This window comes from Giraffa tippelskirchi, chromosome 1 (assembly GCF_054371585.1).
Source record: "Giraffa tippelskirchi isolate mGirTip1 chromosome 1, T2T-mGirTip1v1.2.pri, whole genome shotgun sequence".
In the NCBI taxonomy this organism is placed as follows: Eukaryota; Metazoa; Chordata; class Mammalia; order Artiodactyla; family Giraffidae; genus Giraffa; species Giraffa tippelskirchi.
In genome coordinates this window covers 25,424,945-25,448,603 of record NC_137275.1, presented here as the reverse complement: position 1 = coordinate 25,448,603, position 23,659 = coordinate 25,424,945, and the positions used below count along the sequence as shown (strand labels likewise).

General features: G+C 43.4%; 2 protein-coding genes and 1 long non-coding RNA gene across 33 annotated transcripts in view; 2 read left to right on the top strand and 1 right to left on the bottom strand.

The window, feature by feature from the left end:
• The window catches only part of G3BP2 (G3BP stress granule assembly factor 2), an 87,147-nt gene extending 65,228 nt beyond the window's left edge, over positions 1–21,919 (bottom strand). For 4 of the 9 annotated variants that reach the window (XM_081586192.1, XM_081586209.1, XM_081586328.1 and 1 more), the window contains exons 1-2: positions 21,729–21,919; positions 21,510–21,629 (exon numbers count right to left, since the gene is read on the bottom strand). The gene's annotated coding sequence lies outside the window, so the exon portion shown is untranslated. Of the gene's footprint in view, positions 1–15,094; positions 15,234–21,509; positions 21,630–21,728 lie in introns of all 9 variants that reach the window. The other 5 variants (XM_081586201.1, XM_081586245.1, XM_081586343.1 and 2 more) reach the window with 2 other exon arrangements.
• LOC145543788 (uncharacterized) lies at positions 8,176–21,898 on the top strand. Its single transcript, XR_014081045.1, has 3 exons — positions 8,176–8,413; positions 18,097–18,794; positions 19,545–21,898. It is a non-coding gene; the product is annotated as an uncharacterized LOC145543788 (long non-coding RNA).
• A 185-nt stretch (positions 21,920–22,104) lies between the features above and the next one.
• The window catches only part of USO1 (USO1 vesicle transport factor), an 81,003-nt gene continuing 79,448 nt past the window's right edge, over positions 22,105–23,659 (top strand). For 16 of the 23 annotated variants that reach the window (XM_081585967.1, XM_081585977.1, XM_081585950.1 and 13 more), the window contains exon 1: positions 22,105–22,333. In XM_081585967.1, the coding sequence (XP_081442093.1) occupies positions 22,268–22,333 (66 nt within the window). In that variant the 5' untranslated portion in view covers positions 22,105–22,267. Of the gene's footprint in view, positions 23,016–23,659 lie in introns of all 23 variants that reach the window. The other 7 variants (XM_081585995.1, XM_081586016.1, XM_081585940.1 and 4 more) reach the window with 2 other exon arrangements.

The following is a 23,659-nucleotide window of genomic DNA, read 5'->3' as shown; positions in this document are numbered from 1 at the left end:
TTTAGGGAGGATATGCCCAGAAGGGATAATCCCCACAGAGGGGAGGGTACATTTAACTGCCTGAGGTCCCCACCTGTAGTTCCTCAAAGATGCAAATTGCCCACCTGAGGAAACAGAACACCTACACCAGCCTGAGCTGCACCTTCAGGCTACCTAGGAGGTAACAGCCCACCAAGAGAAAACAAGATCCGTTTTATTCTCAAAAGCACAGAGGCAGAGCCTGAAGGAGGCTCTAGTTTACCATTTCAATGGAAGTCAAGATTATGGACTAGAGCCAAATTAAGTCACTTTTGTAAATTCTTATAGATTTTCCTAGGCTTGTTTCCAGTCAGTTCCCCAGCAGGGATTAGCTGCAAAGCTTATTTAGAAAACAAAAGGCTTGTGCTGAGCAGGACTGCCTGAGAGCACTTCCCACCCACACTGGGCCTGGGAAGCGGGGTCTCCCAAGAAAGAGTGAAAGTGGGGGCAGGCTGGCCAGGAAAGAAGGTAGGGGGGGCGTTTGGAGCAGGTCCCAAGGGACCCTGGAAATGTTTTTCTACAGTCACCTATGACAGTTCACATCTGAGCACTGGCAGTGTCCTTTAGAGTGGTAGAGGGTGAACAAGGACCTGTAATATAGCAAAGAACTATATTCAACAACTTGTAATAATCTATAATGAAAAGAATCTGAAAAAGAATATATATATATGTATATATATACATATACATACATATATATACATAACTGAATCATTTTGCTGTACACCTGAAACACAACATTGTATATTAACTAACTTCAATAATAATAAAAACGTAAAGGGCTTCTCTGGTGGTTCAGTGGTTAAAGAATCTGCCTGCCAACGTAAGAGACACAGGTTCAATCCCTAGTCCAGGAGGATTTCACATGCCTTCAGTTCAGTTCAGTTCAGTTGCTCAGTCATGTCCGACTCTTTGGGACCCCATGGACTGCATGCCAGGCTTCCCTGTCCATCACCAACTCCCGAAGCTTGCTCAGACTCATGTCCATTGAGTTGGTGATGCCTTCTGTTAGGTAGTGAGAATAGGAAACAGGAGTCCAAAATGGCGGTGGCTGAAAGACAAGGAAGGGAAAAGCCCGCGAAAATAGAACAAAGGAAGGTCAAAGGAAGGTCCGAGGACCGGAGTGAGGACTTCAGGTAGAACCAACAGCACTCCTGGCTAGCCCAATTTGCATAGCGCAGGCCGAGGGGGAGGGAAAAACATATAAAAAGAGGAGCCAAAGGGCTGTCTCTCTCTCTGTCTCCCGTGACAGCATCACAGCCCCAGCATCACAGTCTTTTCCAGTGAGTCAGTTCTTCTCATCAGGTGGCCAAAGAATTGAAGTTTCAGCTTCAGCATCAGTCCTTCCAACGAATATTCAGGACTGACTTCCTTTAGGATTGACTGGTTTGATCTCCTTGCAGTCCAAGGGACTCAAGAGTCTCCTCCAACACCACAGTTCAAAAGCATCAATTCTTCGGTGCTCAGCTTTCTTTATAGTCCAATTCTTACATCCATACATGACTACTGGAAAAACCATAGCCTTGACTAGACAGACCTTTGTTGGTAAAATAATGTCTCTGCTTTTTAATATGCTGTCTAGATTGGTCATAACTTTTCTTCCAAGGAGCAAGCATCTTTTAATTTCATGGCTGCAGTCACCATCTGCAGTGATTTTGGAGCCCCCCAAAATAGTGTCTCACTGTTTCCATTGTTTCCCCATCTATTTGCCATGAAGTGGTGGGACCAGAGGCCATGATCTTAGTTTTCTAAGATTATGCCTTGGAGCATAATCCCTGAGCCACAACTACTGAGCCCATATGCTGCAACTACTGAAGCCCGGGTGTCCTAGAGCCCATGTTCTGCAACAAGAGAAGCCACTGTAATAAGAAGCCTGTGCTCGGCAACTATGAGTAGCCCCCGCTTGCCACAACTAGAGAAAGCCCACACAGCAACAAAGATCCAGCACAGCCAAAACTAAATAAATAAAATTGTTAAAAAAGAAAAAAAGTGTTGGTAGAGGGTAAAGGAGCTGTGGAAAAGGGCTATGAAGGAGGAATGCATGTAAGGGCTTCTCAGTACCTAGACCATTGGATATCAGAAAGCCTTACTAGTCTTGAAACCAGTGGATTATTGTAAGAACAGCTATAACTTATTGAGCACAGGAACAGTCCTTAGCATAATGAGTGCTTGCTATATGCTGGGTCCTGTTTAAGATTCTTCACATATGCACGCGTACATATTGATATATAACGTAACACACACATCTTACTCATTTAACCCTCAAGTAGTCATATCAGGTTGGCTCTATTATTCTATTTTATAGTTGAGGAAATAGTCTCAGAGAGGGTATATACATAGTAAGATATCATTCACAGGTGAGTCCTTTGCAAACTCTACAAAGATTCTACTAACTCCTGGACTTCAGCTAGTTTAATACACCTGAATATTGAGGCAGTATTGAATATTCTTGCATAGTGTCATAGACTCTGTAGCCCCACTGGATTTGAATCCCAAGCTGTGCTTCTTTCTGGCTGTGTGACTTTGGCCAAATAACCACAAAGTGGCATGATAATAGTAGGTCTGCTACTAACCATCTAAGAGTAGTTATGAGGTAATACTATTAGCTAATACCTGCAAAGTCCTTAGAACAACACCTGGAACATAGTACATGCTCAATAAAAGTTAGCCACTACTAAGGGTCCACGTTAGATCACAAGTAGCAAATCAGAGTGCAAAGGACTATCCTGATAGCATCAAGAACTGAAAGCTAACAACCTTAATAAAAAAGGGAAATGTAAAAGCATAAAGAACCAACTATAAACATAGAAACGTGTTTGATGGGAGAAGAGCATAATAAAAAATACATGGGCATGACACATGGTCCTTCAGTCCTGCAAATTCATAACCAGGTGAGGGAGAAGGAATGAACTTGAGATAATATCTATAAAATTTTAAATAATCATCAAATTGATGAATGAGGATACCATTCACATTTCTTCTATTGGTTAGCTTTATTAGAATCCTGAAGAAAAAGTAAGTGTCAGTTACTCAGTCATTTCCAACTCTGCAACCCCATGGACCATAGCCCACCAGGCTCTTCTGTCCATGGAATTCTTCAGGCAAGAATACTGGAGTGGGTTGCCATTCCCTTCTCCAGGCAACTTCCACACCCAGGGATCAAACCCAGCTCTTCTGCATTGCAGATAGATTCTTCACCTACCATCTGAGCCACCTATTGGTTAGCTTTATTAGAATCCTAGGATTTAACACATCAATGTAGAAAAATGTTGATTGATCTTAGTCTTGCCAAATGTAAATTTTATAAAATTAAAATAAATTTGTATCATTCAAGTTTTATGACATTTATTCACAGTAGAATTGGATTTAATAAAAGTAGAATCTATTATTCAATATTAAAGATTGAACCTTGAGAATAAAGATGTAAACATAATCCCAATGGAATGAATTAGCTAATCGATTTTCTTAGTTGTTATTCTTAATATCTGCTTTTTGGCCAATTTATATAGACATTTACTTCATAGTAAATTCAAATGCATATGCAACAAACAGACCCTCTATGATAGGTTATGTGGGGTGGGAATTTACAAAATGAGTTAGGACAGTGCTGAGTGCTGGAGTGGCTACTCCCTGCTGGGGACAGGTATTGTCTGAAAGGAAGCAGCCTCAATGCCAAACCAGGCACCGTGAGGGTGGTTCTAAGGAAGACTGTCAGGCCTCTCCCTTGCCATGTCTCTGACTCTGATAAGGGACCTTGCATTTTGTTCTGCCAGACCCCAAGCACCAAGTCTGGTAAATGATTCTTCAATGCTGGGAGTAAAAGGGCTCAATCTGCATCAATAGTTCAACAGCTAGAAGACAGGATCAATACACTCTCCTCATAAACCAGATTATAAAGACTGGCATCACTCTCACTCTGGGTGTTTATTTTCCTGTGGCTAGCTCCTAGCAGATAGAACCCAGCTTGAGTCAGACTCAGCTATAGATCTGATTCATAGCCAGTGATGGGTCCACAGCCATGGAAGGGAAACGGTGCCTCCTAGAGGCCACGATGTTGGTGGCAGGAGTAATTTGTGAGAGATCTAAAGAGGTACATCGTGGGGACCCAATGACATTATGATCCTGCTGACCTCTCTCCACTGGGATCTTCTTCAAGCATAAAATCTGAAAGTTTGCGGCTCATTTTTTACTTCAAAAGTGTATTTTTCCCCCTACAATATCATCTATCAGAAACAATGCTACCCTGTTAATCATGATTCCTTTCAATTCCATCAACTCACCTTCAACTGCAAGTTGGTGCTAAAATCAGAATATTTGTGTCCCCCTAACAAATAGGGCCTTTGAGAAGTGATTAGATCATAGCGCCCTCAAACTGGAGGCCGAAGAAACCTCCCTTGTCACTTCTGCCTCGTGAGGACACAGCAAAAAGACAAAAGTTCATGAACCAGAAAGTGGATCCTCACCAGACATGGAACGTGCCAGTGCCTTCGTCTTGGGCTCCAGTCTTCAGAACTGGGAGAAATAAATTTCTCCAGTCTATGGTATTCTATTACAGTGGCTCAAGTGGAGTAAGCTGCTACTGCTGCTAAGTTGCTTCAGTCGTGTCCGACTCTGTGCGACCCCATAGACGGCAGCCCACAAGGCTGCGCCGTCCCCGGGATTCTCCAGGCAAGAATACTGGAGTGGGTTGCCATTTCCTTCTCCAGTGCATGAAAGGGGAAAGTGAAATCGCTCAGTCGTGTCCGACTCTTAGTGACCCCATGGACAGTAGCCTACCAGCCTCCTCCATCCATGGGATTTTCCAGGCAAGAGTACTGGAGTGGGGTGTCTTGCCTACATAAGCTCTGGCAAAATCACAGCTTTGTTTCAGACTGGAAACAACTGGGAAACAGTTACAGGGTGGACCTCTGTAACCCATTGGTGAGAGTTCCCCTTCTCACAAAGTATCTATTTCTCCAAAGAGGGAAAGCTTACTTAGGGGAAGTAGCCAGGTTAAGCTATGCAGTGGTCAGGAGCAGTCAGTGACACACCCAGGGAGAGATGTGGAAAACCAGGAAAGGGCACAAACTCTGCCTTCTGAAAAATCTCAGCTCAAATCCCAGTAGTTGAGCTCTGTGACCTCTGCAAGTTACTTAACCTCTCTCCAACAGTTAGTTTCCTTTTGCATAAAGGAAATGAAAGTAAGGAGGTTGAGACCTTTAGTAGATAATATATGTAAATTGCTTAGCACAAGAACTTGCTTGCTGGTAGTAACTACTGGAACTACTGGAGTGGGTAGCCTATCCCTTCTCCAGGGGATATGACACTGAATATGGGCTGGGGATCCAGGCAATCGCCAAAGCCACTTGCATGCTTGGCAGCCAACAGGCAGTGAGTCGGCAGAGAAAGCAGGAGAATGGAACAGACTCACTGAAAAAAGCACAGACGAGACTACGAGACTATAAGGCCTGACACAGATAGAAACACACACATCTCCACCACACACACACTACCTGCCTCTCAACTCTTCGGTTCTCATGAGGCCAGTCTGGACTTCCTAAAGATTTCTTTGAAGATTCCCCGCTATCCTTACAAGAGACCCTTCTTGAGCTGAGTTCCTCTGCAAGATTCAGGATGGACTCCAGACTCTCAGGGAATTTCTTCACAACCTTAAGCAATACAATCTCAATATAACAGGAATAGAAGCACCATCATGGCTGAGGAGAAAAGTGAACCAGAGAGAGGATGGAAGATTTGGAGACAGAGATGTACGTATGAACCTCAGTATCTACATGTTTAAGTCTTGTAATTTTCAGAGACCCAGAGGTTTCTGACAGTTAATGAACTGTCATTTAAAAATGTTGAGGCAAAAAGGAACGCATCTGAGTCAGTTCTAATGAGGTGGATGAACCTAGAGTCTATTATACAGAGTGAAGTAAGTCAGAAAGAGAAAGATAAATATCGTATACTAACGCATATATATGGAATCTAGAAAGATGGTACCAATGAATCTATTTGCAGGGCAGCAATGGAGAAACAGACATAGAGAACAGATTTATGGACACGGGGGATAGGGGAGGAGAGGGTGAGATATATGGAGAGAGTAACGTGGGAACTTACCTTACCAGATGTAAAATAGATAGCCAGTGGGAATTTGCTGTATGACTCAGGGAACTCAAACAGGGGCTCTGTATCAACCTAGAGGGGTGAGATGGGGAGGGAGGCTCAAGAGGGAGGGGACATATGTATACCTGTGGCTGATTCATGCTGATGTTTGACAGAAAACGACAATATTCTGTAAAGCAATTACCCTTCAATTAAAAAATAAATGAATTTTTTTAAAATGTTGAGGAAGAGTCAAGCTACTGTATGAGTAGAGGACCTCCATTCCACCACAGTGGGACTGTCACTGATTCTTACTCCTTCTTAGAAAAGGTATTCATTCATTCTTTTATTCATATCTTAACCATTTCATGAAAGATTACACATTTTAGGAGTATTTGACAATGTGAGGATTTTTTTTCTATGTGAGGATTTAAGAAGGTCACAGGTATATACCTCAGAAATGTCCTGGTCCTAAGATACTCTTTAAAAAGAAAAACTTGGCTAGGGAGGGAAGGAGGAAGGGGGACGTATCTAAACCTGGGAAGACTTCCGGATTTTTCCCCAAGACAAACTCATACATGTTAAGAATGATGTTTATTCCTGGAATTCTACCATTGTTATCTACCACCATTCTCTTTTTATCCCCCCATTGTCCTTTTTTCCTCTGTCTTGCCCTTGTTAAACTGCCTCTTGATACAGCACCCTCCTACTGCTTACTCTGAAACCCACTTAGGTCTCCCCTTCTCAGATAGTACCTAATGATCCTCTCTTCAATTGAAATGTTCATTCTTACAAAGCATGGCTTTCATTTAGCTCCTGAGGTATACGACAGAATTAATTCATACTAACATATGAAGGGCAGTTAAGCATGATGATGATGTACTTTTTCCACCGATATTTGCATTTTAAAAGAAGATGTTTGTGGATCCAAAAGGCTAAGTCCTTCATGGCATACTTTTATGCATTATAAACAACTGTTGGGAAGATATTTTTTCGTCCAAGGGTCTTTCCAGGACCTTTTAAATCACACTGTCTACCCCCACTAGAACATGTTTCACAAAGATGAACATTTTTATCTGTTTTAATCATTGCTGAATCTCCAATACCTACAGCAGTACATGGCATACTCATTGCTCAATTAATGTTTGTGGAATGAATGCCAGGATTTAAATCTAAATCTGTCTGATTTCAAACTATAATGTTCTTTCTACTGTATGAAGCTCTCTTTCTTATAATTAATCTCTTCACCTGCGTGCTAACGGAGAAGGCAATGGCACCCCACTCCAGTACTCTTGCCTGGAAAATCCCATGGACGGAGGAGCCTGGTAGGCTACAGTCCATGGGGTCGCTGAGAGTCGGACACGACTGAGCGACTTCACTTTCACTTTTCCCTTTCATGCACTGGAGAAGGAAATGGCAACCCACTCCAGTATTCTTGCCTGGAGAATCCCAGGGATGGCGGAGCTTGGTGGGCTGCCGTCTATGGGGTCGCACAGAGTCGGACACGACTGAAGAGACTTAGCAGCAGCAGCACCGTGCTAAGGCGCTTCAGTTGTGTCTGACTTGTTGTGACCCCGTGGACTGTATAGCCCACTATGCTCTTCTGTCCATGGGATTCTCCAGGCAAGAATACTGGAGTGGGTTGCCATTTCCTTCTTCAATCTCTTCACCTACCTTACAATAAAAGAGAAAAGAAGTAAAGAAAGAATGGAAGAGAGGAAGGAAAAGAGCTGGTACCAAGATGGATAAAATGAAATAGGCTCAGGCATCAGCTGCAAACTGTGACCCCTTGGGTCTCTCCTCCAAAGCAAACTAACAGTTTGGTCTGGGGCTCCTGATGTTTCCCTTCTGAAAATGTTCCTACTTAATATCTTTTCTAAACTTGCTATTATCTGTGATTATTTGGGGGGGGGGCATGTTTGTTTAAAGAAAAATGTATCCAGTAGAAATTATGGAGCAGTTGAAAGAAAAAAACACAACCCATACCCTTCCACCAAAATACAAACACTCTGAATTCTCATCCTACATTTCTTTCTAGGTTTCTTCCTATGCATACATTTTAAATGTATACTCAACTTTATTTGCTTATTTTATCTTTTTTTTTTTTTTTTGGCCATGTCTTACAGCTTGCAGGATCAGCTTGCTGGATCTGAGTTCCCTGACCAGGGATCGAACCTGTGCCCAATGAAGTAGAAGTATAGAATCCTAACCACTGGGCCACAAGGGAATTCCCCATATATTTTAAACTTAGCTGTTAGCTTCCCTGGTAGCTCAGATGGTAAAGAATCTGCCTGTAATGAGGGAGACCCAGGTTTGATCCCTAGGTTGGGAAGATCCCCTGGAGAAGGAAATGGCAACACACTCCAGTATTCTTGCCTGGAGAATTCCATGGACAGAGAAGCCTGGTGGGCTAGAGTCCAAGTGGTCACAAAGAGTTGAACACAATTGAGCGACTAACACTTTTAGATTTCATATACAATTTTGTGTATCCTGATTTATCATTTTTCCACCATCATATTTTATTTCTGTCATGTACTGATATTATTCTCCTCCATGATGTTCAGTGTAAAATTCTAAGTTAAATGAAGTGAGGTTTTCTGCTGCCAGTTGGTATTAAAATTTCATGTTCTTTCATACTGATTCTGTGACAAGGGAATTTTAAAATTCGAATTCTTATTGTTGGCAGGAGACAAAAGAGTTTTACAATTCTCTCTTTCTGTTAAATATTTTAAAAACTACAAAGAATCAATAAAACATGTGGTTGTATTTATTTATAATGCTGAGCAAACACACTTATTCTCTAACCATTTTTCCCTCCCAAGTCTTTCCAGATTATGATTCCTGGAAGAATAAATAGCCATTGCCCCAAAAGAGAACAATTGCCTGAGACTACATGAAAAAGAACATGCCCAAATATAAAGAAATTAAGTCAGGTTTTTATTTATTTAACATACACATAATGTTATCTTCATCTAGTGAATAGAACCATTCCATTAGAGTTGTATAGATTAATATATCGTTTTGTATATTAAAATACCGGAGAAGGCAATGGCACCCCACTCCAGTACTCTTGCCTGGAAAATCCCATGGACGGAGGAGCCTGGTAGGCTACAGTCCATGGGGTCGCGAAGAGTCGGACACAACTAAGCGACTTCACTTTCACTTTTCCCTTTCATGCACTGGAGAAGGAAATGGCAACCCACTCCGGTATTCTTGCCTGGAGAATCCCAGGGACAGCAGAGCCTGGTGGGCTGCCGTCTATGGGGTCGCACAGAGTCGGACACAACTGAAGCGACTTAGCAGCAGCAGCAGCATATTAAAATACTATAGAGGTAGTTTTAGTCATATAGCTGAGAAGATTTAAGAGACTACAGAATGTTTAAAACCAGCAAAAGGAAACTATGGTGTAGGAACCAGACTAGGGTTTGTAGATCTGTTCTGTTATTTACTAGCTATGTGACCACAAGTGATCAAAAAAACAAACAAATCTCTGTTCCCATAGGTTGGGGAGGGATATTTTAAAGTATCAATCATGTTACAGGTTCCTTGGTAGATGTTTTACAAAGACCATTTAATTTAATCCTTATGACTCTGTGCCTCCAGTGCAGGGGGCTCTGGTTTGATCTCTGGCCAGGGGACTAAGATTCCACATGCCTCATGGTGCTGCCAAAATTTAAAAACAAAAAAGAAAAGTTAATCCTTATAAATGATGCTATTGGGTTGGCAAGTTGTAGTAAGCTTTTATTCTCCCCTCTTTACTAAGAGAACCCCAATTTTCCTGGGGAAAGCAATATACTTATACCAAAAAAAATAATACAATGATGCATTTCCTAGGCTCTCTTGGAATCCAATTAAGGTTGGATGCAGTTCTTAAGGGGCTTCCCTGGTGGCGCTAGTGGTAAAGAACCCACCTGCCAATGCTGCTGCTGCTAAGTCGCTTCAGTCGTGTCCGACTCTGTGTGACCCCATAGACGGCAGCCCACCAGGCTCCTCCGTCCATGGGATTTTCCAGGCAAGAGTACTGGAGTGGGTAGCCAGTGCCTTCTCCGACTTGCCAATGCAGGAGATGCAAAAGACATACGTTTGATCCCTGGCTTGGGAAGATCCCCTGGAGAAGGGCATGGCAACCCACTCCAGTATTCTTGCCTGGGAAATCCTATGGACAGAGAGGCCTAGTGGGCTACAGTCCATAGTGTTGCAAAGAGTTGGACATGACTGAACCAACTTCGCACGCACAAAGGACGCGGTTCTTAGCAAAATAGGTAGAGGTTGAAAGATGGAACTTCCAGGAAAGGTTTTATGCAAACAGCAGACTGCCTGTGCCCAGTCGTGTCAGACTCATTTCCTCCTGCAGGGGATCTTCCCAACCCAGTGATCAAACCCATATCTCCTGCATCTCCTGCACTGGCAGGAGGATTCTTTACCATTAGCACCACCTGGGAAGCCCTGAAACAACAGACTAGCAACCACTATTGTTTGAGGTAACAATTATCAATGGATCCTAAAATCGGAGGGTGAAAGTTTGAGGAGAAACAGGACATTTAGCAATATTAACGCACATTCCTCAAATGATACACATTAATATCAAAGGGAAAAATAGTTAAATGTACAGTAGAGAGGCAGACAACACCTTAAAGAAAGGATCAAAATTAATATCACTAATAGTGGGGCAAGTATAAGTTATGTATCTCCTGAGATGATGCACTGTGAGAAGAAGAGCCTGTCTGGGATATTCCTAGCCAAAGATGCCAAAGATGCACCATCTGAACTTAATCAGGAAGATCTGACAAACTCCAGTTGAGCAGCTGCAAAGTAACTGATCTAACCTGTACTCTTCCAAATATCAAATCACAAAAGACAAAGACAGAGAACCATTCCAGATTAAAGGTGACTATAGACACATAACATCTAAATGCAATGTGTGATCCTGGTTTGGATACTGGGCCAGAAAGGAAAATAATTGGGACTCCTGGCAAAATTCGAATAAGATCTGTAGATTAGATAACTGCATTGATATCAGTGTTAATTTCCTGGATTTGATCACTGCACTGTGTTATTTAAGAAAATGTTTTTGTTGTTAGGAATTAGGTACTAAAATAAAGGGACATCATGCTTAAAAATTCTTTCCCAGATGGCTTAGGGGGAAATGCATAATTTAGAGAGAAAAAATGATACAGTAATTGTGATAAAAATGTTAACATTTGAGGAATCTGTGTGAAAATATTTAGGAATTCTTTGTACAATTTTTGCAACCTTATCTCAATTCTAAAATTAATTCAGAATAAAAGTTACATAAGTAAAAGAGTAGAGGATGGATAGATAACTTGTCCATAGATAACTTTTCATCTTGACCTTTCTCCTTCTTGCTTTCCAGATAAGGATACAACCACAACCAGCTTTTAACAAAAAAGACAACGCTCGGAGCCAAGCATGGCTTAGCAGAAAGGTACCAGCTTAGATCCCAGACAATTTGTTTTAAGGCATTCTTTGGTTTTCTTTTGCAAGGCAGTAGGTAATCAAAACCAAGACAGCAAAGTTAAGTCTAATTTGTCCAAGACTACACCATTCCAAAGAGGTAGGACTCAATTCTGTTTAGGTTTGCAAACAAAACATTCCCTTCTACTCTATACCATGCTGAAGCCCAGGCTTCACTCTCTGTGAAAATACAAATAAGAATTTCAGCACTCCAGAAGAAACCTATAGTAGTAAAGAAGCTATAGCAGGGCCTGGCAGAGAGGACAGACACTCAAATGTTTGCTGAATCAGTAGCTCAGGAAACCAAGCACATCTGTTTTCAGTATTCTGCTATGCCGAGCTATTTTTAAGTACTGAAGAAAAAAAAAAACCACTGTATTTATGTGGGTGTCATACTCTAGCTGCAGATATTAGTCAGCAGTTTCATTCAGTTTCTTGGATCTTTCTCTACTCTCTCCCCTTTCTCTTCTGTGACTGTTCTCTCCTTCAGAGAAGCCCCACTAACCCCCCTCTAAGCCCCTCTCCTTATCAATCAGCTCTTGCAATTCCATCTCCCACCCCACCCTACCCTCAAAAAGGGAGGGGCTGAGTATGAATTCGAGGAGAAAAGTTCTACAAATAAAGAGACTCATTCTGCCAGGGAGGTCAGGAGTTAACCCAAAAGAAGGACCATCCTTCCTAAATTTGGCAAGGAAAAATAAAAAACAAGGAGCTCAAGTCTCTGGCCAGAGCTGAGTAGCTACCTATAGACCAAGATTCCAAAAGCCCCAAGCAGAAAAGTGAAAGGCACACAAAGGCGCTGAATTCAGGCCTAACCAGCCCATCAGGTATGCAGGACACAGCAGAACTTAGAATCACTCATTCTATTAAAATGAAATGGGTTAAATTTGTAGTTTCATTGATATGTTTTCAACGGTTATGAATTTTGTTTTTAAAAAAACAAAGATCTTGGTATTTACTATACCATGAAGTAAGTACCCAGTCCATCCTAAAGGAGATCAGTCCTGGGTGTTCATTGGAAGGACTGATGTTGAAGCTGAAACTCCAATACTTTGGCCACCTCATGCGAAGAGTTGACTCACTGGAAAAGACCCTAATGCTGGGAAGGATTGGGGGCAGGAGGAGAAGGGGACGACAGAGGATGAGATGGTTGGATGGCATCACTGACTCGATGGACATGGGTTTGGGTAAACTCCAGGAGTTGGTGATGGACAGGGAGGCCTGGCGTGCTGTGATTCATGGGGTCGCAAAGAGTCGGACACGACTGAGCGACTAAACTGAAGTAAATACCCAAATACAAGTATAGTCATTTTGCTTCCCAGGTGGCAGTAGTGTAAAGAACCCGCCTGCCAATGCAGGAGATACACGAGACTGCAGTTCGATCCCTGAGTTGAGAAGATCCTCTGAAGGAAGGCAACCCACTCCAGTATTCTTGCTTGGAGAATCCCATGGACAGAGGAGCCCGTCGGGCTCTGTGCCCATGTTGGACACGGCTGAAGCTACCTAGCACACACACACACTAGAAGCTTGAACCGCATCTAGACAGCAGCACTTGTCCAAGGAGACTGGTTGCTATTTAGGAGTCATCATGCACGTAGCTGGGAGAGAGGGAGCAGTTTAAGGACTTGGGTCTGGGTCATCTTGGGTCTCACCAACTGTGGCCCTGCCCTGGAAAGGCCATATGTGTGTTGGGATATTAGAGGTAGGGAGAGGGTTCATGCATGTGTGCATGCTAAGTCGATGCTTTTCGACCCTATGAACTGTAGCCTGCCAGGCCCCTCTGCCCATGGGATTCTCCAAGAATACTGGAGTGGGTTGCCATGCCCTCCTCCAGCAGATCTTCCCAACCCAGGGATTGAACCTGCGTCTCTTACATCTCCTGCATTGGCAGACGGGTTCTTTACCACTAGCGTCTCCTGGAAAGCCCAAGGAAAAGGTAGTGGGAGAATAAGCTGGAGCTTTTCTATTTCTTTATATTACCCATGACTGGTGTGGTATTTGAGATCCTGGGCAAGGCAGCATCAAGAACAGCTGAGCCAGAGAGCAGGCTTCTGTCCTTGGCCTCTCTGTGCTCATAATCTTCTCTCTTCTATTCCTCTGCCCATGAACTCTTGAGCTGCTGGCAGGCAATTACGTCCACAGTCAACTCCCTCTTCTTTCCTCAAGCTGTATGCCAGTTCTGGACTCTCCATCTAATATATGCGAGCTTACCCCAATTATTCATGTAGTGTGTTGGTTGCTTATAGTCAACATTATTAAAGAACTTGAACTGGGGAGACGGGACCTTGGAGGTCTGGGCTGGCTTTGAAATGCTCTGGTTCAAGTCAGTTACCACCCTGCTGGCCCTGGAGGCCCAATCTACATTGACAGAGTCCCCTGCTCTTGTACTCACCTGACCACAGACTCAGGCAGATGAGACAGTCAGCTGCAACTGCCTGGTCATGGATTGCTAATGAACATGGCAATGACTTCATGAGAAGTTATCTTAAAGTTCCAGGAAGTCTTGGCATCACCCAGTAATTTGAACTTCAAAAGACTTAGTTTAGCTGTGGAATGGGGCAGTAAAATCTTCAACCCCATTCTGGCTATTCAGGACTTGCCCGTTTAGCTAGCTGCAGGGAGTGGGGGAACACAGTGGTTGTGGAGAGATGACAGTCAAATTCTCTACAGGAGATAAGAGTGCCTGGGCCTGGGCTGATACATTTATCCCTCAATAAACACTCTTATAGGACTTCCCCGGTGATCCAGCGGTTAAGAATCCGCCTGCCAAGGCAAGGGACATGGGTTTGATCCCTGGTCCGAGAAGATCCCACATGCTGTGGAGCAACTAGGCCTGTGTGACACAACCACCCAGCTCACATACCTAGAGCCTGAGAGCCACAATTACTGGGCCTGCGTTCTAGAGCCTGTGCTCCAAAACAAGAGAAGCCACCGCCATGAGAAGCCCACACACCACAACTAGAGTAGCCCTCCACTTGCAGCCATGAAGACACAGCACAGCCAAAAAGTAGTTAACTTAAAATTTTCAGTCTTACAAAAAGTCCTTTGGAACTGAAAATGGGATTTCCTAATGTAAGTGTTTTATTAAGTAAGCACTTCTCTTATATTTTCTGAAGAATGGAAACACACCTGGACTGTACTCTTGTAAAAAGTGGGTATAGATATAGCTTTGCTTGGAGATATAAATACAAAGCAATGTAAAATTACTTTTATTAAGTAATGCAACATGATCTTTTGAACATTTTGTAGAGCAACAGTACTTATGCTAGCTAGTGCTAGTGGCACTGCAGGAAAAAAAAAAAAAACTGGCAAGCAGTCAAGTCCATCAGGGATGTAGCAAGCATCTACTGTTTTTCCTATCCTTATCAACTTTCTGCTGGCACGGTAGTCCAGCTTCCCTTTAAAGAAAGTCCCTATTTTCCTGTTCTTATGCCATGTGCCCACTGCTTGTTTTAGAGGTGGGTGTGTAAACCAAGGCCAGTCAGAGCATCTCACACACTGGACTATAGGAACTCACCCAACACAAAGGTACATGCTCCAGCAAGGTCCAGTGAGTAATAACAGGACTTTTGCTGGGATTCCAAGGAGAGAAGTGAGGAGTCTTCCTCTATAAACTTGGTCCTCCCAGGACTGCAGGAACTGACAGCAAACTTGCCCTTGCACAGAGTCAGAGAAAGAAACCAATATAAAGAGCAGAGTCCAGATAAAATAATTAAAGTTCAGATCCTCAAGAGATTATCTGGATGTTCCCCAGAACAAGTCATGTCTGAAGTAATGGACTTTTCTGTAACATGAGCCAATAGTTTGAAGTAAGTACTGTTATAGGGTAATATCTTTAAATGTTCAGCTGTTAAGAAATTGATGATATGCACCAAAGATACGTAGGTCTCCACTCTGACCTTTATTGAGTATTGACTCTGTTTCATGCACTAAAGTACTAAGCACATTAAAGCTATTATGTAATAAAATTCTAACAACAACCACATGAGGAGGATATTATTATTCTTCTCAAAACAGGTAGAGCAGGAATTTGCATCCTGGACTCTACAGCATGTGAAACTACTTGACTATTCAGGTCCTTGCTGTGGTCACATTTCACATCTCTTAAGAGAGGTTGCTGTCCAACATTTTAGCCTCTTTTCTTCCAAATGACACAGGAAGTATAAACAAATGAAATCCATCAAATGGAGCAAGATGGGGCCCCAGAACCCTCTTTCTTGCATCCCCCGCCTCCAAGGAATTCCCAGGGCTTCAAAAAATATTTTAAAAGCATTTCACAGAACACAATAAGAAAGGATAAAGAATACTTCTTGTATGGAACAATTTCCAAGAATTATTAAACAGGAAAATGTAAGGTGCAGAACAGTTTGTACAATGTGCTACATTTATTTGTGTTATTAAAAGAGAGTACGTATACATATATGTGTATCTAGAAGGATAAACAAGAATTGTTTATATTTGCCTGGGTGGCCAAGGAATAGTAGGGAAACTTTTTTGCTAAGTACACTTTTGTCACTTATATTTTAACCACGTGAATGTATTACCTGTCTTAAAGAAGGAGAAGGAGACAACCATGATGACAATAATTGTATTAGTATAATGAATTTCAAGCCAAAGTGAGCTTGCCACTGGGAGGCTGAAATGGTTCTTTCAATGGGCTGCTGCTGCTGCTGCCAAGTCGCTTCAGTCGTGTCTGACTCTGTGCGACCCCATAGACGGCAGCCCACCAGGCTCCCCCATCCCTGGGATTCTCCAGGCAAGAACACTGGAGTGGGTTGCCATTTCCTTCTCCAATGTATGAAAGTGAAAAGTGAAAGTGAAGTCACTCAGTCGTGTCTGACTCTTGGCGACTCCATGGATTGCAGCCTACCAGGCTCCTCCGTCCATGGGATCTTCCAGGCGAGAGTACTGGAGTGGGTTGCCATTGCCTTCTTCGGAATGGGCTGCTATCTGATCCCAAAAATTTAACTCCTTTCTTTGACATTTATCTTTACATATGACTAAGTGTTAATTACTAAACTGATTGCTAAAAGCAAACAAAATATTCATAAACTAAATTTAGTTAATCAAATTTTCTGAGGAAAATTTTCTCAGACTCTGTTGAGGAAGTCTGGGTGCCATGCAACGCAGCAGCAATGCAGAATTTCTGCTTCCATGCATACAAGCTGAAGGTGGGAATTTCCTCATTTGAGGAGTTCATTCATCCCTTAAAGAGCTACCAAGTGCTGACCATGTGTCATATACTGTGCTTAAGCACTGAAGACAGAACCTGAAAGTGTTAGTAACTCAGCTGTATCTTGACTCTGTGACCCCGTGGATGTACCCTGCCAGGTTCCTCTGTCCGTGGAATTCTCCAGGCAAGAATACTCGAGTGGGTTGCCTTTCCCTTCTCCAGTGGATCTTCTCAACCCAGGGACCAAACCCAGGTCTCTTACATTGCAGGCGGATTCCTTACCATCTGAGCCACCAGGTAGAGCTACTGAAGAGAGCAATTTACAAAAGGGCGCATTTAAAATCCCTACCTTTATGGGTTTACATTCAGGTGATAGTGGAGAAATATACAATAAACAAAATAAAGATGTAAAATAAATACTATATTCCATTAATCCTATGATGAACATTTCTTCACATTGTATGAAACCTAAAATTGGGATGCATTTTTTGATAGGTGGCATCTTATAGTCAAAGCTATGGTTTTTTTCCAATAGTCAGGTACGGATGTGACAGTTGATCCATAAAGAAGGCTGAGCACCAAAGAACTGACGCTTTTGAACTGTGGTGCTGGAGAAGATTCTTGAGAGTCCCTTGGACTGCAAGGAGATCAAACTAGTCAATCCTAACGGAAATCAAACCTGAATATTCATTGGAAGGACTGTAGCTGAAGCTGAAGCTCCTGATGTGAAGAGCTGACTCATTGGAAAAGACCCTGATACCAGGAAAGATTGAAGACAAAGTAGAAGGAGGTGGGATGAGATGGTTAGATAGCGTCACTGACTCGATGGACATGAATTTGGGCAAACTCTGGGAGACAGTGGAGGACAGAGGAGCTTGGCATGCCATAGACCATGAAGTTGAAAAGAATTGGACGTGACTTAGCAAATGAATAACAACCACAATCTTTTTTTTCTTTCTCTGAGATACACTTGATCGCATCTTAGATCTGATGAAATATGGAAAAACAATATATATATATATATATATATATGGAAGAATAAAGTAAGACTGATAAGGGCTACAGAGGAACATAGCAGAGCAGAGGAAGAAGGAGTATGGGGAGATGGCAACTTAGAACAGTCAGGAGAGACCCAAGTAACATTTATGTGTGTATCCATGCACAGTTGTGTCTGATTCTATGCGACCCCACAGACTGTAGTCCACCAGGCTCCTCTGTCCATGGAATTCTCCAGGCAAGAATAATGGAGGGGTTGCCATTCCCTTCTCCAGGAGATCTTCCCTACCCAGGGATCAAACCCAGGTCTCCTGCATTACAGGTAGATTCTTTACCGTCTGAGCCACCAGGGAAGCCCAAGTAACATCTGAGCAGACTTAAATAAGGTGAAGGGAGTGAGGCATTTCTCTATGTGGGTAAAGGAGCAGGCATCCAAAACACAGCCAAGACAAGCACAAAGGCCATGAGGGGAAATCAAGTTTCAGAAACCTAAGGAAGCCAGTGTTGCTGGAGTGGAGGGAATAAAGCAAGAAGTCAGAGAGGTCAGGGAGACAACAGAGAGGCCAGATTACACGGGGACTTGTAGACCACCTCTTTACTTAGTGCATGATCATTGCCTTGAGTCTAGAGAGGTCAGACAGGGTAGTACATAAGAGCACAGGCTTTGGAGTCAGATTACCAATTTATGTTCCAGCTCTGCCACTTTCTACCTATATGACATCAGGCAAGTTACTCTCTGTCCCTGTTCTGTCACGGGAAAAATGGGGCTAATAACATTCTTCACCTCATGAAGTTGTTGGGAGAATGAAGCAATTTATTTCTTGTTAAGTCCTTTGAATAGTCTATCAAAGAAAGGGCACAAGTGTATTTGATACTGTTATTATTGATTGGTTCTGAATGTCAATTACTGCTTCATCATTATCAATTTATTTTGCTGTGTGTTGTCTGCTTAGTGGATAAAATTTAATGCAAAATTTTATCAACGATATTTTTGAACCCTGACTTTTCCAGTAGTTCAGTTCAGTTGCTCAGTCGTGTCCGACTCTTTGCGACCCCATGAATCACAGCACGCCAGGCCTCTCTGTCCATCACCAACTCCCAGAGTCTACCCAAACCCATGTTCATTGAGTCGGTGATGCCATCCAACCATCTCATCCTCTGTCGTCCCCTTCTCCTCCCGCCCCCAATCCTACCCAGCATTAGGGTCTTTTCCAATGAGTCAACCTTTCGCATGAGGTAGCCAAAGTATTGGAGTTTCAGCTTCAACATCAGACCTTCCAATGAACACCCAGGATTGATCTCTTTTAGGATGGATTGATTGGATCTCCTTGCAGTCCAAGGGACCCTCAAGAGTCTTCTCCAACACCACAGTTCAAAAGCAGTAACTAGTCTTTAAAAACCTGTATGTGATTAATACATTTTAAACACAAATTATCGCCTCCACTAGTCCTCCGAAGCAGGTATGGACAAAACTCCACCACATTATCACCACCGTCAACCAATCTTGTACAATGATATTTCATTGTTATTGTTGAGTTTGCTATAGAAAGTAAGAAAGGATGAGGAAAGTGGGCGATTGAAGAGAGCCACTGAGCTAGGGGACTGGAAGCAAGCAAATCTAAAAATGAATTTCAAATCAACGAGTTTTGTTAGTTGTTCTGTTCTCAGAAAAACTACTTTTATTTACCCAAGTTAACATTTTGAAAACTGAAAGTCACTCAGTCGTGTCCAACTCTTTGCAACCCCACGGACTATACAGTCCATGGAATTCTCCATGCCAGAGCACTGGAGTGGGTAGCCTTTCCCTTCTCTAGGGGATCTTCCCAACCCAGAGATCAAACCCAGGTCTCCCACATTGCAGGCAGATTCTTTACCAGTTGAGCCATGAATTATATGTATTTTAATGATTCATGGCATTCTTCCATTGAATATTGAGATTTATAAAAGTGAGAAGTATAATGGCATAAGTCGGGCAGTCACAATTTTTTCATGTTTTCTTTTCCTTTATTTAAGAAACGGTTCTTGAGCATCTGCTATACTCAGTGAAATTTAAAACAAAGCAGGGCATTTTGGAAAGGTTGGTGCCTTAAAATGATTCTGCTAAAATGTGAAGGCGCTGCTTTTTATTACCAAATAATACATGTAATAGACATCCATGAGCCCCACTCCATCTCAGAGCTTTACCCCTAGAGGTGAGGAGAGGCTCAGGGAGGGGTGAGACTTAAGGACTAGATGAAGTTCTTTGCAGACATTACTTGGTAATAAAAATGCTGAGCATTTATTGGTTACTTTTTTTAGGCTGCAAGGAAATGCCCTGGTGGAAAATGTCTAAAGCAAACTGTCAAGTGTCCAGTTTTAAAACAGAGAACGATGCTTAGTGTACAATATTTTTGGCAGTATGATCCCCACTGTTCTCCAACTCACATAAGCTTAAAACCTTGGCACTAGGAAAGGAAACTGTACCATAGCCTTTGTGATACGTGTTATCTTCAATCCCACCTTACAGATGAAAAAAAGGACCTTCCTCCTCATCATTATATTCATATATCTTTTAATGTTTTCTTCATGTATCTATCAATATCACTTTTTATGGGACAGTGCTAAGCCACAGTAATATAAAAATGAATAACACAGTCTGCCATTAACAGTCTGGCTCAATAGGCATTTATTGAGAGCTTCCCACATATCAACAACTGCAAAGGAATAGCATATACACACGTATCTAGATTTCAGAGAGAGCTTTCTGAAGATACCAAAGTTAAATTTTAAGGAACTAGCAGGAGTTTCCTTGATGAAGTGAAGGGAGGGGAAGGACATATCCAGGCATATATCCAGAGTATGTGGGGGAGGCAGGAGCTGAAAAGACAGGCAAGAGCCAGAACATAACAGGCCTATACATCAAGCTAAGGAGTTTGGATTTTATTTTGGGGTGAATGGGCGACAACTGGAGGATTTTCAGAAGAGGACTAAGGTGGACAGATGTCTTGTCATTGTCAGGCTCACCCAAGAGTGGACTCGGGTGACTGGAAGAAACCCAAGGCTTAAATGCTGACAAACTACTTAGGAAGCTATTGCCCGTAATCTTGGTGAAAAATGATGAGAACATAAACTATGTCAGAGGCAGAGAGCATGGAGAGCAGAGACCTATTTGAGAAATAGTCTATAAATAGACATGACAGGATTTGACTACTGGACATGTGGGGGTGAAATCCAGAGTTTCAGATTCCTCCCAGTTTCCTCCTTCCAGCTTAGGCAGTTATTTGGCTAGTGGTACTAATAAGTGTGGCAGGGCACATGAACGAAGCATACTGATTTTTTTTTTAAGGAAGGCTGGGGAGTCTGAGACCTGTGGGGTATCCAAGGGGAGAGGTGTATGAATTAGTTATAACTAGACCCTGCACTTTTACCATCAAGACATTGACAAGACTACTCTATAAGCATGTGTACCTGGCACTCTCATTTCGGAAGAAACAAGGCATATCGATTTGAAAAACGAATATTTTTCATGCTAAAACCTACCCCCCCCCCACACACGGTGAAAATGTAGGAGTTTAGCGTTAATAACAAAACATCATGTTCCCTGCTGCCAAACTGACACTGCAGATCAACGTATTTTCTCTAGTAAGCCAAATGCAGGGATGGTCAATGTATGGCAAAACAAATACAATATTGTAAAGTTAAAAAATAGACAAATAAACTAATTAAAAAAAAATGCAGGGATGGATTGGTTTCCTCCTCACACCCCTAGGAAATAGCGGTGTACCTGGTGTTTAGATCCAGGAATTCCTTTTAGCAGGTTGGAAGAGCAAAAGCTGAGAAATGCGCCCTCCCGTGGCAACGGAATGAGGGGGGTCAAGTACCTTTTTTTTCACCAAACAAAGCCCTGTAAAGAAATGCAATTTGCGGGGATGAGAAGGCCACAAAGCTCGTACTGATATACCGCAAAACCAAATGAAGCCTCCCAGGGTCCAGGACCCCTTACCTGTCACGTCGGCCGAAGGAAAATTTCACTTTCGACTCAACAAAATACGACCTCAGACTTGACAGCTTGCAGTAAGTCCCGCCCGGCAACAATTAAACACCTTGAAAGCCAAAATGCGTACACAATCCGTAAGGTACCCTGCCGGCAGGGCCGGGCTCGGACCACGTGGGTGGTTGGGGCCAGCAGGAGGCACCAGCCGAAGGCGGGAGTGGGAGGTGTGTTCTTACGGGGGAGGGCGGAGCCTGCGCAGTGGGCGGGGCTTGGGAGGACCCGGGCTACCAGCCTCCTCTCGCCTACTTTCCCCCTTTGCCTTCGCCCTTCGAGCCGCCACGTAATGCCACGTCCCCGCGCATGCGCATCTCAACTGGTGGCGGACGCTGTTTCCGGGCTTAGGGGGCTGGAGCGGCCGCCGAGTAGGTTGTGGCGGTGGCGGCCAGGGAGTGCAAAGTGCAGGCTTGGGGGTCAGGTCCTGCGGAGGACAGGGGAAGTTATCTCTTCTTTCCCGAAAAGGCCGGTAGAGCCCGTGGCTGAGCGGCAAGATGAATTTCCTCCGCGGGGTTATGGGGGGTCAGAGTGCCGGACCCCAGCACACAGAAGCCGAGACGGTGAGAGGAGCGGCGGGTCCGGGACTTGGGAAGGGTCCGGGCAGAAACCGGGACGGAGGACATGGGGGCCCGGAGGTCACCCTCCTGCGCGTCACCGTGGGCCGGGAGTCTACATGTCGCCTCCCCTTTTGCCCCCGTGCCTCTCTTCCTTTCCTGAAACCCGCAAGTTATTCCCTCACACCCGCAGCGCAACCCCCAGCGCGGCGGCTCGGCCCTGCTGACAGCAGCCGCGCCCCGAAGCTCCGCAGGCCGCTTGGTGGTGGTCCGCGGTGGTACCGCCGGGAGAGTCATCCATCCTGGGCAGAAGTGGCCCGACCTGCCTCCCACGCCCTTCGGGGCCGCGGGCCTGTCCCTCCTGTTTCGCCAGTGTCTTCACTGGCGGTGATTAACCTCAAGTCCACCTCCCTCGCAGTCTGGAATGGGGCTTTGAGGAAGACTGCAGGAAGGTTTAAAATCCAGCAGTTGACCAGAACGAGTGGCTAAGAATAATACGATAGTTTAGATCACAAAGCCACCTGCCCCTGCCCCTTCAACTGGAGGCAGGTCGTTCTGCCAGGTGTTATTAGTTCGGACCCACTATTTGGGAAATACTCGCTTGGACGTTGTGGGGATCTTTCGCGCTCAAAACGCTTTGGGAACACGCGTCCCTTCCATTCTCCCCATTCAGAAGTCTGAACTCGTGGTAAGAGGATTTGCAGCGTCACTTTAAAAAAATTGTTAGCTACCCAACACAGTTTTTGATAAGTTGGTTCTATTTTAGGTTTAGGATAAATCTCGAAGTTTGGTTAGTGTCTATTAGGAATAAGACATGTATGACATTTTTTTTTTAACTATTGGTTTGAGAGTAATTTTAGGTCTACAAAAAAGTGACAAAGTATGACATTGTAAAAGTAAACTGGTTAGTATTCGTAGACACTACTGAGTTGTCTATGAATGTCGATCCTATGTTCTGTGTTACTAGGATCCTGAAGGTTCAATAATAGCTTCCATTTGTCAGGCTCTTACCTTGTGCTGGGTACTGTGTTCTTTGTAGTTTACATTGTCATTCTCCTTAGATCCCTAACCACCTTGCAGGATAGGTGATAGTATCCTCACTTTACAAATGAAAACATAAGGCTTAGAGAGGTGAAGTCACTTGACCTAAGTCACACTGCTAGTAATGGAGCCAGGATTCAACCAAAGCTTGCCTTACATCAAAGCCTAGGCCTTATTGCTGATGTCTGTATTTGAATAGATACCTGGGAATTTTGGAAATTTATGTGATTATTAAAATTAACGTCATAAACTCTCAGAACTGTTCAAAGCAGAATCTGAAAGCTGGTGAAT